General features: G+C 35.1%; 1 protein-coding gene across 2 annotated transcripts in view; it reads left to right on the top strand.

The window, feature by feature from the left end:
* Window positions 1–12,991, top strand: part of LOC148949432 (uncharacterized) — a 108,406-nt gene that overhangs the window by 70,906 nt on the left and 24,509 nt on the right. For both annotated transcript variants that reach the window (XM_089092977.1, XM_089092978.1), the window contains exon 3: window positions 1,783–1,900. In XM_089092977.1, the coding sequence (XP_088949103.1) occupies window positions 1,783–1,900 (118 nt within the window). The remainder of the gene's footprint in view (window positions 1–1,782; window positions 1,901–12,991) is intronic.

The following is a 12,991-nucleotide window of genomic DNA, read 5'->3' as shown; positions in this document are numbered from 1 at the left end:
GTAAACTAAAGAAGTAATTACCCTTTTCAAATGCATTACTCGTTCTATTAATGAAACCCATGAAACGAATAGCCAAGTTTTTAAAAAAACCCTACTAGTCTACTTACAGATGAATGACCACGGATTTAACATAAAAAAAAAAAAACCGCAATCACTGGCTGTGGTACTAGATGCTATACGCGAGCATTGTAGAATACTGGGCTTATCACCAAAAAGGCGGTGAACTTTGAAATTGCGTCGTTCCTAGAGTGTAAAGACCTGTAGACCTGTTTGTACGCAAATGACCCTGGTAACCGTATAATGCATTGAAAGCTTACATTCAAACTTACGCCTAAGGCATAGATATGTATGTAAGCTTTCAATGCATTATACGGTTACTACTAACACTGTCCAAACATCACATGTGTATTATACAGTACACAATTACCCCATCTCCCCCAAAACACTTTTCAGTCATTTCCTGTTAAATTTTTTTATTTCTAAACTATTGTTGGCTAAAGGCAATTCTCCACAACAAATACGGAAACTGCTCTTGATAGCACGGACTTCAAAAAGGGAACTGTGGATAACACATGGGTGTTTGACAGCTTTCCCTAAAAAACCATTCCTAAATACGCAATTTGACTATCTTTTTTTGCAATGTTTAGGAACAGGTGGAGACTCCCCGCTCGTAATTGCTAATCACCTTAACCCTTTTTCTCCATCGTCAAGTACATGCTCCAAAAATATTTTATTCAGAGATTTCATGTTAAAAAATTATCCAATCACTAATTATCCCTTTTTTGCAAATGTCTATCAAACGCCAAGGAACGTAATCTCCCCGAACACGTCAAACTGTTTCCACAGACTTCAAAAATGGAACTGTGGATAACACATGGGGGATTGACAGCTTTCCCTAAAAAACCTTTCCAAATAACCAGTCTGGTAATCATAGCATGGGAGTCGCTATACCTCCGAGCAAATTCCAAAGATTAACACAAAAAAACCTGTCTGCTTTAAATTATATTATTACGATCATACTCTCAAAACATGCTTGACTACATTATACCTTGCCAAATAACCGGTGTGGTAATCATAGCATGGGAATTGCTATACCTCAGAGCAAAATGGTACTTAGATCTCTACTGATATTTTGGACAGTTGGAGCCGAGCGTACGTACTACTGACAACAGGGACAGAGATTGAGCTACTGTGGGCCAAGGCATCCGTTTGAGTCCTTTAATTCATACAGATTGATAGTCCTAGTATGTATTAGTGGGATTTAAACAAGTTTTAACATGTCCACCTTTTTCTTCGAAAATATCTTTGAAGGGTCTTTTGTACATGGGTTATTCGTAAAATTTGGGCCCCTGGAACTAAAGGAACAGTTCCAAGGAAAACCTTCCTGAAAGAAAATTTTTTGGAACTTTTTACTGTTCTGAATAAAATAGCTATTTTCAATTTTCATTCCGACGCCGTTTGAGCTATTGGGGTGTCTGGGGCATATGGAAGTTGAAGGGGTCTCAGGTTGCCTCCAAATGATTCTAACCCTTAAGAAGAGCATTATAATTTTTAATTTGCGTTTGAATTAGCCCCTTCTCAAGTTTCTATGACCGTCTATTCTATGAAAATTGGCCAAGAAAAGTTATTCTAGAATCAAAAACTTGTCTATTAAATATTGCTAATATAAAGGCTTCTTCACAAGCATGTGAGCAATTAGAGTTGATATTTTTTTGTAATTTAACCGTTTGAGATGCAATGAAGCTTCTTTTTAAATGTTCAGTATAAAAAGTTAATTTCTAGGAATCTCGTCAGCGGTATGAAGAATTTCGTCGGGAAATGATCGATAAAATGGAAATGGCACGAAAAGCCAGAGTGAAACATGGAAGAACACAATCGGAAAGTAGAGAAAGTTATTCAAGTAAGTTTTAAAATACCCTCGCCCCCAGGTACTTTTAGGCAATGCTTATTTTCTTACTTTCCAAAAAATAAGTTTTCAAAGAAAGTTAAATAGCTACATTAAACCAAAGACAAGCAGAAATAAACTTAAATAACAAATCAAACTAAACACCAACAATAATCACTGTCAAGGAATAAATTAAAAAAAAGAAAGAAAATCATCACAATAACCAAGATTGCCAAAAGGAACTAATTAAAGTAGATGGACTTATTAATATACTAAATAAAAAACAAGTTTTTCAACTAAAAGTAAGGAACAAAACTACAACTTAAAACAACAGAAATTATTCCATATATTGGGGGAATACCCCTTCCTCAAGTCCTCGCTTTCACGCTAAAGTTTTTTAGTACTTTAAAAAAGCTTCTTATTCTAATTAAACGGCCCTTATGTTTCAGGAGTTGTTCTTAAAGAATTAGGACAAAGCGAAACTTTAGTACGAATTACACAAATACGAAATAAGTTCTGTTTATTTTAAGGTTTAATGGTCCTCCCGTAATTTCGGTTGAAAAAACTTGTTTTTTTATTTAATTTCTGTTCGCTTTTCAAATAATGCCGGGGAATCCGCCTCCTCCTCCGCAGAAAATTCAGCCGCTTTTCCCTCCTCAATGGACAATTCCTCCATGGAGACTTCCCTTCCCACGGAAAATTCTCCGCTTATAAAATCCTCTCACAGAGCCATCCCCCCCCCCTGGGTACACATATCTGTGAACTCGAAGTACACATATCTGTGTACTTCCCAATAACAAGTACTCTATGCAGACAATGGGCAAATTTCATTACTTGCAGCTCATTCCCCAGAAGCTTTGGGGGGTCATATCATCCCCAGAAGCATAATTATGACATATTTCAACTATGCTGAACAAAATAGCTGTCTCATAATTTTGATCGGATGATTTTGGGGAAAAAGGACCGTAGGAGGGGAGCTGGCTGCCCTCTAATATTTTTGGTCGCTTAACTCAGGCACTAGAACTTTAAATGATCCCTCTCTTACCCCTTAGAAAAATAAAGAAAAAAACAAACGAATAAAAAAAGCCGGGGTTTACACCCTCCCCCCGGAAAATATTATCAGGAGCCAAATATTTATTTTTTCATTGTATTGTGTATATGACTAAGGGTTTTTAAAACAACAGCAATGGATTACAAGGAAAAATACATGTATACCATGGGTCTGAATTAGATTAAACTGAAACCAGAATTAGATCTAATAAATCGAAACTGGGATATATAATCGCTCTACGGAATCCATCAATCAATCCAGTAAGGGCAATAGCCATGCATAGTATGGCTAACTCAAATCTTAAAAGTATAGTGAATGCGTTACGGAATGGAAAAGATTAAGTTGGCTATCTGTAAGTGGTATTCAGAGTATTTCAATGCGGAATAGAATCCGAAATATTAAGATTTTAACGCTTATAGCTCTTCATATAGAACGCATTGAAAATCAACACGGCTGTCGTAACTTAAAACAACGTTTTTCTTGTATATTAAGCGCATCGTGGGATTCATTTACGTTTGAGGGGTGAACGACTCGAGAAACTAAGCTCATATGGGGAAGCTCCAGAAGTGTAGCAAATGCCACATAAAATCAAACACATTTTGGACGAATCGTATTTCCTTGCCCCTGAGATTAAACCAAAAATGACCCTCTATGTAAAAAAGTGAACTGACAAACCTCCTCAAGAATTGCTTATCTGACAAGAACATCAAGTCTTACCATCTATTAGCATGCTACATTATCTCAGAGCATAGAGGAAAATAAAACCAATATTTGGGTAGAAGTTTACTTTAAATATGTAGACGCCTGAGGTAAAAGGACCGAGGATACACTATGCTTCCCCCTTGCATGACTTCTGGTGAGGGTCTATCAGGGGTGGATCCAGGAATTTTTTAGGGGGGGGGCAAAATAGGTTGATCCGATAAACTTGCGTTAGGAACAAGTTTAGTAAACGCAAACTTGCGTTAATTAAGTAAATTAAGTAAAAACAATATTTTAGACTCGCCCCTTCCCTGGATCCGCCACTGGGGTCTATGGTATATTTGTCATTTTTTGAGAAAGTAGAGATGATACCAGCTTCTATATTGCTAACAATTTCTAGCTACATGTAGTAACGTTAAAGCTACATTTATTCTTCCGTTCATCAGTAGTAATGTATCTATTGAAATGAGATACACATGGAAATTCACAAGAACCCCACAAGAAAATGCTCAAAAGTGTAATAGATTTCAAGCGTAGATTCACCCCTACAAAAATACATGAAAAAATACATTGAATTGCGCAAGAAACTCACGCGTGAATACTTTAAAAGTTGGCACACTTTAATGGGTGTTATGAAACTAAGGTTGAGGTTTTTTAAACTTGGCAACGTATAATGTAGTCAAGCATGTTTTGAGAGTTTGATCGTAATAATATAATTTAAAGCAGGTTTTTTTCTGTTTTTGTTGACGATTCACCTCTTCCTAAACATTGCAAAAAAGATAGTAGCATGATTTGCGAATTTGATCCTATTAAGGTGGAGAAAAAAAGAAAAGGGTTTAGCATTTGCAAATACTTCAATGTGTTGTCAATTTAAAAATCAAAAATACTCAGAATCGAAAATAAATGGGATCTGCCTCAAGGGCAAGGCTCAGAGGCCCCTCCTTCCCCCATTTCTGAGGGCAGGGGAAGAGGGGGTCAATTTTGGAGGGAAAACCAAAATACTCAGAGTCGAAAATAAATGGGATCTGCCTCAAGGGCAAGGCTCAGAGGTCCCCTCCTTTTCTTAGTCTCTCATAGGTGTGTGTTGTCTGAAACCTACAATTTGGGGTGGGCAGTTTGCTATTTCTAGCTTTTATGAGCTAGGTTTCATAGCCTTTTGTAGGTGTATGTTGTCTGAAACCTATAGTTTGGGATGCTATTTGGGCTTTTTAGAGCTAGGTTTCTTAGTCTCTCATAGGTGTGTGTTGTCTGAAACCTACAATTTGGGGTGGGTAGTTTGCTATTTCTAGCTTTTATGAGCTAGGTTTCACAGCCTTTTGTAGGTGTTTGTTGTTTGAAACCTATAGTTTGGGATGCTATTTGGGCTTTTCAGAGCTAGGTTTCTTAGTCTCTCATAGTTTTGTGTTGTCTGAAACATAAAATTTGGGGTGCATAGTTTGCTATTTCTGGCTTTTCTACGCTAGTTTTCATAGCCTTTTATATGTGTGTATTGGCTGAAACCTATAATTTGGGATGCTATTTAGGCTTATCAGAGCAAGGATTCATTGTCTCTCATCGGTGTGTGTTGTCTGAAACCTACAATTTGGGGTGGGTAGTTTGCTATTTCTGGCTTTTCAGAGCTAGGTTTCTTAGTCTCTCATAGGTGTGTGTTGTATAAAAGCTACAATTTGGGGTGGGTAATTTGCTGTTTCAGGCTTTTATGCGCTAGGTTTCATAGCCTTTTATATGTGTGTGTTGTCTGAAACCTACAATTTGGGGCGGGTAGTTTTCAATTTCTAGCTTTTATGAGCTATGTTTCTTAGCCTTTTGTAGGTGTGTGTTGTCTGAAACCTATAGTTTGGGATGCTATTTGGGCTTTTCAGAGCTAGGTTTCTTAGTCTCTGATAGGTGTGTGTTGTCTGAAACCTACATTTTGGGGTGGGTAGTTTACTATTTCTAGCTTTTATGAGCTAGGTTTCATAGCGTTTTGTAGGTGTGTGTTGTCTGAAACCTACAGTTTGGGATGCTTATGGGTCTTTTAAGATCTAGGTTTCTTAGTCTGTCATAGGTGTGTGTTTTCTGAAACCTACAATTTGGGGTGGGTAGTTTGCTATTTGTAGCTTTTATCAGCTAAGTTTCATAACCTGTTGTAGGTGTGTGTTTTCTGAAACCTATAGTTTGGGATGCTATTTGGGCTTTTCAGAGCTAGGTTTCTTAGTCTCTCATAGGTGTGTGTTGTCTGAAAGCTACAATTTGGGGTGGATAGTTTGCTATTTCCGGCTTTTATGAGCTAGGTTTCATAGCCTTTTGTAGGTGTGTGTTGTCTGAAACCTTTAGTTTGGGATGCTATTTGGGCTTTTCAGAGCTAGGTTTCTTAGTCTCTCATAGGTGTGTGTTGCCTGAAACCTACACTTTGGGGTGGGTGGTTTGCTATTTCTGGCTTTTCAGAGCTAGGTTTCTTAGTCTCTCATAGGTGTGTGTTGTATTAAAGCTACAATTTGGGGTGGGTAGTTTGCTATTTCAGGCTTTTATGCGCTAGGTTTCATAGTCTCTCATAGGTGCATGTTGTATAAAAGCTACAATTTGGGGTGGGTAGTTTGCTATTTCAAGATTTTATGCGCTAGGTTTCATAGCCTTTTATATGTGTGTGTTGTCTGAAACCTACAATTTGGGGTGGGTAGTTTGCAATTTCTAGCTTTTATGAGCTATGTTTCATAGCCTTTTGTAGGTGTGTGTTGTCTGAAACCTATAGTTTGGGATGCTATTTGGGCTTTTCAGAGCTAGGTTTCTTAGTCTCTCATAGGTGTGTGTTGTCTGAAACCTACAATTTGGGGTGGATAGTTTGCTATTTCTAGCTTTTATGAGCTAGGATTCATAGCCTTTTGTAGGTGTGTGTTGTCTAAAACCTATAGTTTGGGATGCTATTTGGGCTTTTCAGAGCTAGGTTTCTTAGTCTCTAATAGGTGTGTGTTGTCTGAAACCTACAATTTGGGGTGGGTAGTTTGCTATTTCTAGCTTTTATGAGCTAGGTTTCATAGCCTTTTGTAGGTGTTTGTTGTCTGAAACCTATAGTTGGGGATGCTATTTGAGCTTTTCAGAGCTAGGTTTCTTAGTCTCTCATAGGTGTGTGTTGTCTGAAACCTACACTTTGAGGTGGGTAGTTTGATACTTCCGGCTTTTATGAGCTAGGTTTCATAGCCTTTTGTAGGTGTGTGTTGTCTGAAACCTATAGTTTGGGATGCTATTTGGGCTTTTCAGACCTAGGTTTCTTAGTATCTCATAGGTGTGTGTTGTCTGAAACCTACAATTTGGGGTGGGTGGTTTGCTATTTCCGGCTTTTCAGAGCTAGGTCTCTTAGTCTCTCATAGGTATGTGTTGTATAAAAGCTACAATTTGGGGTGGGTAGTTTGCTATTTCAGGCTTTTATGCGCTAGGTTTCATAGCCTTTTATATTTGGGCTTTATGTTTGGGATGCTATTTGGGCTTTTCAGAGCTAGGTTTCTTAGTCTCTCATAGGTGTGTGTTGTATAAAAGCTACAATTTGGGGTGGGTAGTTTGCAATTTCTAGCTTTTATGAGCTATGTTTCATAAACTTTTGTAGGTGTGTTGTCTGAAACCTATAGTTTGGGATGCTATTTGGGCTTTTCAGAGCTAGGTTTCTTAGTCTCTCATAGGTGTGTGTTGGCTGAAACCTACAATTTGGGGTGGATAGTTTGCTATTTCTGGCTTTTATGAGCTAGGTTTCATAGCCTTTTGTAGGTGTGTGTTGTCTGAAACCTATTGTTTGGGATGCTATTTGGTCTTTTCAGAGCTAGGTTTCTTAGTCTCTCATAGGTGTGTGTTGTCTGAAACCTACAATTTGGGGTGGGTAGTTTGCTATTTCCGGCTTTTATGAGCTAGGTTTCATAGCCTTTTGTAGGTGTGTGTTGTCTGAAACCTATAGTTTGTGATGCTATTTTGGCTTTTCAGAGCTAGGTTTTTTAGTCTCTCATTGGTGTGTGTTGTCTAAAAAATATAATTTCGGGGGTTCTTTTTTGGATCCAAACTTCAACTTGTCGAATCTGAAAACAAAATCTTGGTGATTAAAATGGGCTTTGTCTAATTCTAGCCAAAACTTAGAATTGATAGGGGGCAAGATGGAACGATGTCACATTCTGTGTGTTTTTATCTAAGCGTTTCAAAAAACCCTTATTAGCTCAGATTTTATAGGAATAGTTTTTTTTTCGGTCCGAAAATAGACTAAAGTTTCAGATTTGAACCAGAGAATTGTATTCTCCATAATTTTATTACATCTTTGGAAATCATTAACGATAACAGAAATGTTTTCGACCAGATGAGTTTTTGAAAAACACATTCAGCATGGCGTGCGCTATTTTTTTTTTTATCATGAACCCTTTAGAGACCAATTTGATCAACTTGGAGAAAGTTCAAATAGAATCGTTAGTGATATTGATATTAGTGCGTAAACTACAAACTGACAAAAAATATCCAGAACTTTTTTTTTCTTATAGCCTTGACTTTGAAGTCATTTCTTCATCTTAATTGGCCTTAGAAATATCATGCAAAATAAAACTAGTGAAATAATTTAGGTCGTATGATAAATTTAATTTTTTTTTTAATACAGTAGTTTTTCAGTAAGGACATTCGATATCCTAAAAGTGTTTGATTCAAACTTTTACCTCAGGAATGGGACTGTCTTGAGGAATGTATTTTACACAGAAGAGGTGGAGGTTATTTTTACGTTAACCCACATTCAACCTTTCCCAGCCCCCCGCAATCGGAAATTAAATTATAAAAAAAAGTTTCTTCATTTTAAAGTGAAGAGCAATATCAATACTTAAAAACGGCCATGAAATAGAGGTTGTTTCCAAAAGATTTAGAATTCATTAACATTAGTGTTGCCAGTCAAAAGCTATGGGTTTGAGAAAATTGTCTGATTATCGAAAAATGAAGAAACATCTTCCAAAAGTCGACAAATTTTTTTCTTTTTTGACTTCGAAATTATTCAACTTTTTGTTAGAGTTCTAGTTTAGTTTTAGTTAAGAGTTTAGAGTTTTACCTTAGAGTCTTAGCTTAGAGTTTTTGTTAGAGTTCTAGTTTAGTTTAGTTTTAGTTAAGAGTTTGATGTTTTACCTTTGAGTTTCAGTTAGAGTTGTAGTTTAGTTTAGTTTTAGTTAAGAGTTTGGTGTTTTACCTTAGAGTCTTAGCTCAGAATTTTAGTTAGAGTTCTAGTTTAGTTTTAGTTAAGAGTTTAGAGTTTTAGCTTAGAGTCTCAGCTTAGAGTTTTTGTTAGAGTTCTAGTTTAGTTTAGTTTTAGTTAAGAGTTTAGAATTTTTAGCTTAGAGTCTTAGCTTAGAGTTTTTGTTGAAGTTCTAGTTCAGTTTAGTTTTAGTTAAGAGTTTAAAGTTTTAGCTTCTAGTCTTAGCTTTGAGTTTTTGTTAGAGTTGAACTTTAGTTATGATATTTCTAAAGTCAATTAAGATGAAGAAATGTCGGAATGTAGGTTTGACATCACCAGGCACGTGCGAGGGAAATTTTTTGTTGGTGGGGGGCTTAAAAAAGGCAAAAATGGGTGAACTACATGAGTTTATCAGAAGGTTCGTGAAAATCCCAAGGTTTTTCCTTATTTTTTGGACGATACCCATACTCCTACTGATGATTCATGATTTATCTAATTCAATATTTTTTTCATGTAAACCAACTATTTTTTTAAAAATTTTTTTTTTCGAATGCTAAATTATTAAACATTTTGTTGGAGTTATATTTTATTTTAGTTTTTGTTAATATTTTATAGTTTTAAATTATATTATTAGATTAGAAGGTTAGTCGGAGTTGTAGTTTAGTTTTGTTTTAGTTAAGAGTTTGATGTTTTACCTTTGAGTTTCAGTTAGAGTTCTAGTTTAGTTTAATTTTAGTTAAGAATTTTGTGTTTTAACTTAGAGTCTTAGCTTAGAGTTTTAGTTAGAGTTCTAGTTTAGTTTAGTTTTAGTTAAGAGTTTAGAGTTTTAGCTTAGAGTCTTAGCTTAGAGTTTTTGTTAGAGTTCTAGTTTAGTTTAGTTTTAGTTAAGAGTTTAGAGTTTTAGCTTAGAGTTTTACCTTTGAGTTTCAGTTAGAGTTCTAGTTTAGTTTAGTTAAGAGTTTGGTGTTTTACCTTAGAGTCTTAGCTTAGAGTTTTAGTTAGAGTTCTAGTTTAGTTTAGTTTTAGTTAGGAGTTTAGAGTTTTAGCTTAGAGTCTTAGCTCAGAGTGTTTGTTAGAGTTCTAGTTTAGTTTAGTTTTAGTTAAGAGTTTAGAGTTTTATCTTAGAGTTTTAACTTAGAGTTTTTGTTAGAGTTCTATTTTAGTTTAGTTTTAGTTAAGAGTTTAGAATTTTTAGCTTAGAGTCTTAGCTTAGAGTTTTTGTTGAAGTTCTAGTTTAGTTTAGTTTTAGTTAAGAGTTTAAAGTTTTAGCTTAGACTCTTAGCTTAGAGTTTTTATTAGAGTTGAAGTTTAGTTATGATATTTCTAAAGTCAATTAAGATGAAGGAATGTCTGAGTGTAGGTTTGACATCACCAAGCACGTGCGAGGGAAATTTTTTGTTGATGGGGGGCTTAAAAAGGCAAAAAAATGAGTGAACTACATGAGTTTATAAGACGGTTCGTGAAAATTCCAAGGTTTTTTCAGATTTTTTGGACAATACCCATACTCCTATTGATGAGGACTGATGGCTCTAATTCAATATTTTTTTCATGAAAACAAACTATTTTTTTTAGTTAGAGTTCTAGTTTAGTTTAGTTTTAGTTAAGAGTTTAGAGTTTTAGCTTAGAGTCTTAGCTTAGAGTTTTTGTTAGAGTTCTAGTTTAGTTTAGTTTTAGTTAAGAGTTTAGAATTTTTAGCTTAGAGTCTTAGCTTGTTTTAGTTGAAGCTAGCTAGTTTTTGTTGAAGTTCTAATTTAGTTTTAGTTAAGAGTTTAAAGTTTTAGCTTAGAGTCTTAGTTTAGAGTTTTTGTTAGAGTTGAAGTTTAGTTATGATATTTCTAAAGTCAATTAAGATGAAGAAATGTCGGAGTGTAGGTTTGACATCACCAGGCACGTACGAGGGAAATTTTTTCTTGATAGGGAGCTTAAAAAGGCAAAAACGGGTGAACTACATGAGTTTATAAGACGGTTCGTGAAAATCCCAAGGTATTTTCTGATTTTTTGGACAATACCCATACTCCTATTGATGAGGACTGATGGTTCTAATTCAAGATTTAACACGAGGTTACGTGCGCGCACGTAACCTTGTCTAAATTATCCTTAAAAATGAAATAAAGCTATGTCGACTTTGCATGTTGATTTCACGACATTATTTAGGTTTTTTTTTCTTGTCCCAAACTATTTTTTATCATGAACCGTTTAGAGACCAATTTGATCTGTGGACATTGATTATTGTTTGTGATAAAGAGAAAAAAAGAATTGTCCTGTTATTGACATTAGCTAGTTTAATTGTGCTAGCTGTGCACACACACATACACACACACACACGCACACTCTACACACACACACACACATACACACACACACACACACACACACACACACACACACACACACACACACACACACACACACACACACACACACACACACACACACACACACACACACAGACACACACACAAACACAACACACACAAAACACACACACACAACACACACAAAAACAAACAACACACACACACAAAACAAACACAGACACAAAACACACACACACAACACGCACACACAAACAACACACATACACACACAACACACACACACACACACAACACACACACACACACACACACACACACACACACACACACACACACACACACACACACACAAACACACACACACACACACACACACACACACCGTCTAAATTTTTTTTTTTCATAATTTCCTGAATTAAATTTCTCTAAGCTCTAGGCTAAAACTCTAAACTCTTAACTATTACTAAACTAAACTTCAACTCTAGAAAAAACTCTAAGCTAAGACTCTAAGCTAAATTTTTAAACTCTTAACTAAAACTAAACTACACTAGAACTTCAACAAAAACTCTAAGCTAAGACTCTAAGGTAAAAATTCTAAACTCTTAACTAAAACTAAACTAAACTAGAAGTCTAACAAAAAGTTGAATAATTTCGAAGTCCAAAAAAAAAACTGTAAAAAAAATAGTTTGTTTTCATGAAAAAAATATTGACTTAAATCCATCAATATGAGAGGCCTCATCAATAGGAATATGGGTATTGTCCAAAAAATCAGAAAAAACCTTGGGATTTTCACGAACTGTCTTATAAACTCATGTAGTTCACCCATTTTTGCCTTTTTAAGCCCCCTATCAACAAAAAATTTCCCTTGCACGTGCCTGGTGATGTCAAACCTACACTCCGACATTTCTTCATCTTAATTGACTTTAGAAATATCATAACTAAACTTCAACTCTAACTAAAACTCTAAGCTAAGACTCTGAGGTAAAACTCGAAACTATTAACTTAAACTACAATAGAACTTCAACGAAAACTCAAAGATATGAAAATTCTCTACAACCTCTACGCTAGTTCATAATAATACCCTGAACTAGAAAACTAAAAAAACAACGGGGCAAAGACTCTAACATTAGAAACCACAATGCTAAATGTAACTCTCCGAAAATAATATCTAACTAAAAAAAAATAAAGTGTTTTCATGAAAAAAATACTTAATTATAGTAATCAGTTCTCATCAATAGGAGTATGGGTATTGTCCAAAAAATCAGAAAAAACCTTGAGATTTTCCCGAGCCGTCTTATATACTCATGTAGTTCACTAATTTTTTGCCTTTTTAAGCCCCCCACCAACAAAAAATTTCCCTCGCACGTGCTTGGTGATGTCAAACCTACACTCCGACATTTCTTCATCTTAATTGACTTTAGAAATATCATAAATAAACTTCAACTCTAACAAAAACTCTAATCTAAGACTCTAAGCTAAAACTTTAAACTCTTAACTAAAACTAAACTAAACTAGAACTTCAACAAAAACTCTAAGCTAAGACTCTAAGCTAAAACTCTAAACTCTTAACTAAAACTAAACTAAACTAGAACTCTAACAAAAACTCTAAGTGAAAACTCTAAGATAAAACTCTAAACTCTTAACTAAAACTAAAATAAACTAGAACTCTAACAAAAACTCTAAGCTAAGACTCTAAGCTAAAACTCTAAACTCTTAACTAAAACTAATCTAAACTATAACTCTAACTAAAACTCTAAGATAAGACTCTAAGGTAAAACACTAAACTCTTAACTAAAAATAAACTAAACTAGAACTCTAACTGAAACTCAAAGTTAAAACTCTAAGCTAAAACTCTAAACTCTTAACTAAAACTAAACTAA

Source organism: Artemia sp. Qi Xiang Cuo, chromosome 8 (assembly GCF_049724085.1).
Source record: "Artemia sp. Qi Xiang Cuo chromosome 8, ASM4972408v1, whole genome shotgun sequence".
NCBI lineage: Eukaryota > Metazoa > Arthropoda > Branchiopoda > Anostraca > Artemiidae > Artemia > Artemia sp. Qi Xiang Cuo.
The sequence above is the reverse complement of the archived record's forward strand: the minus strand, read 5'-3'. Positions and strand labels throughout refer to the sequence as shown.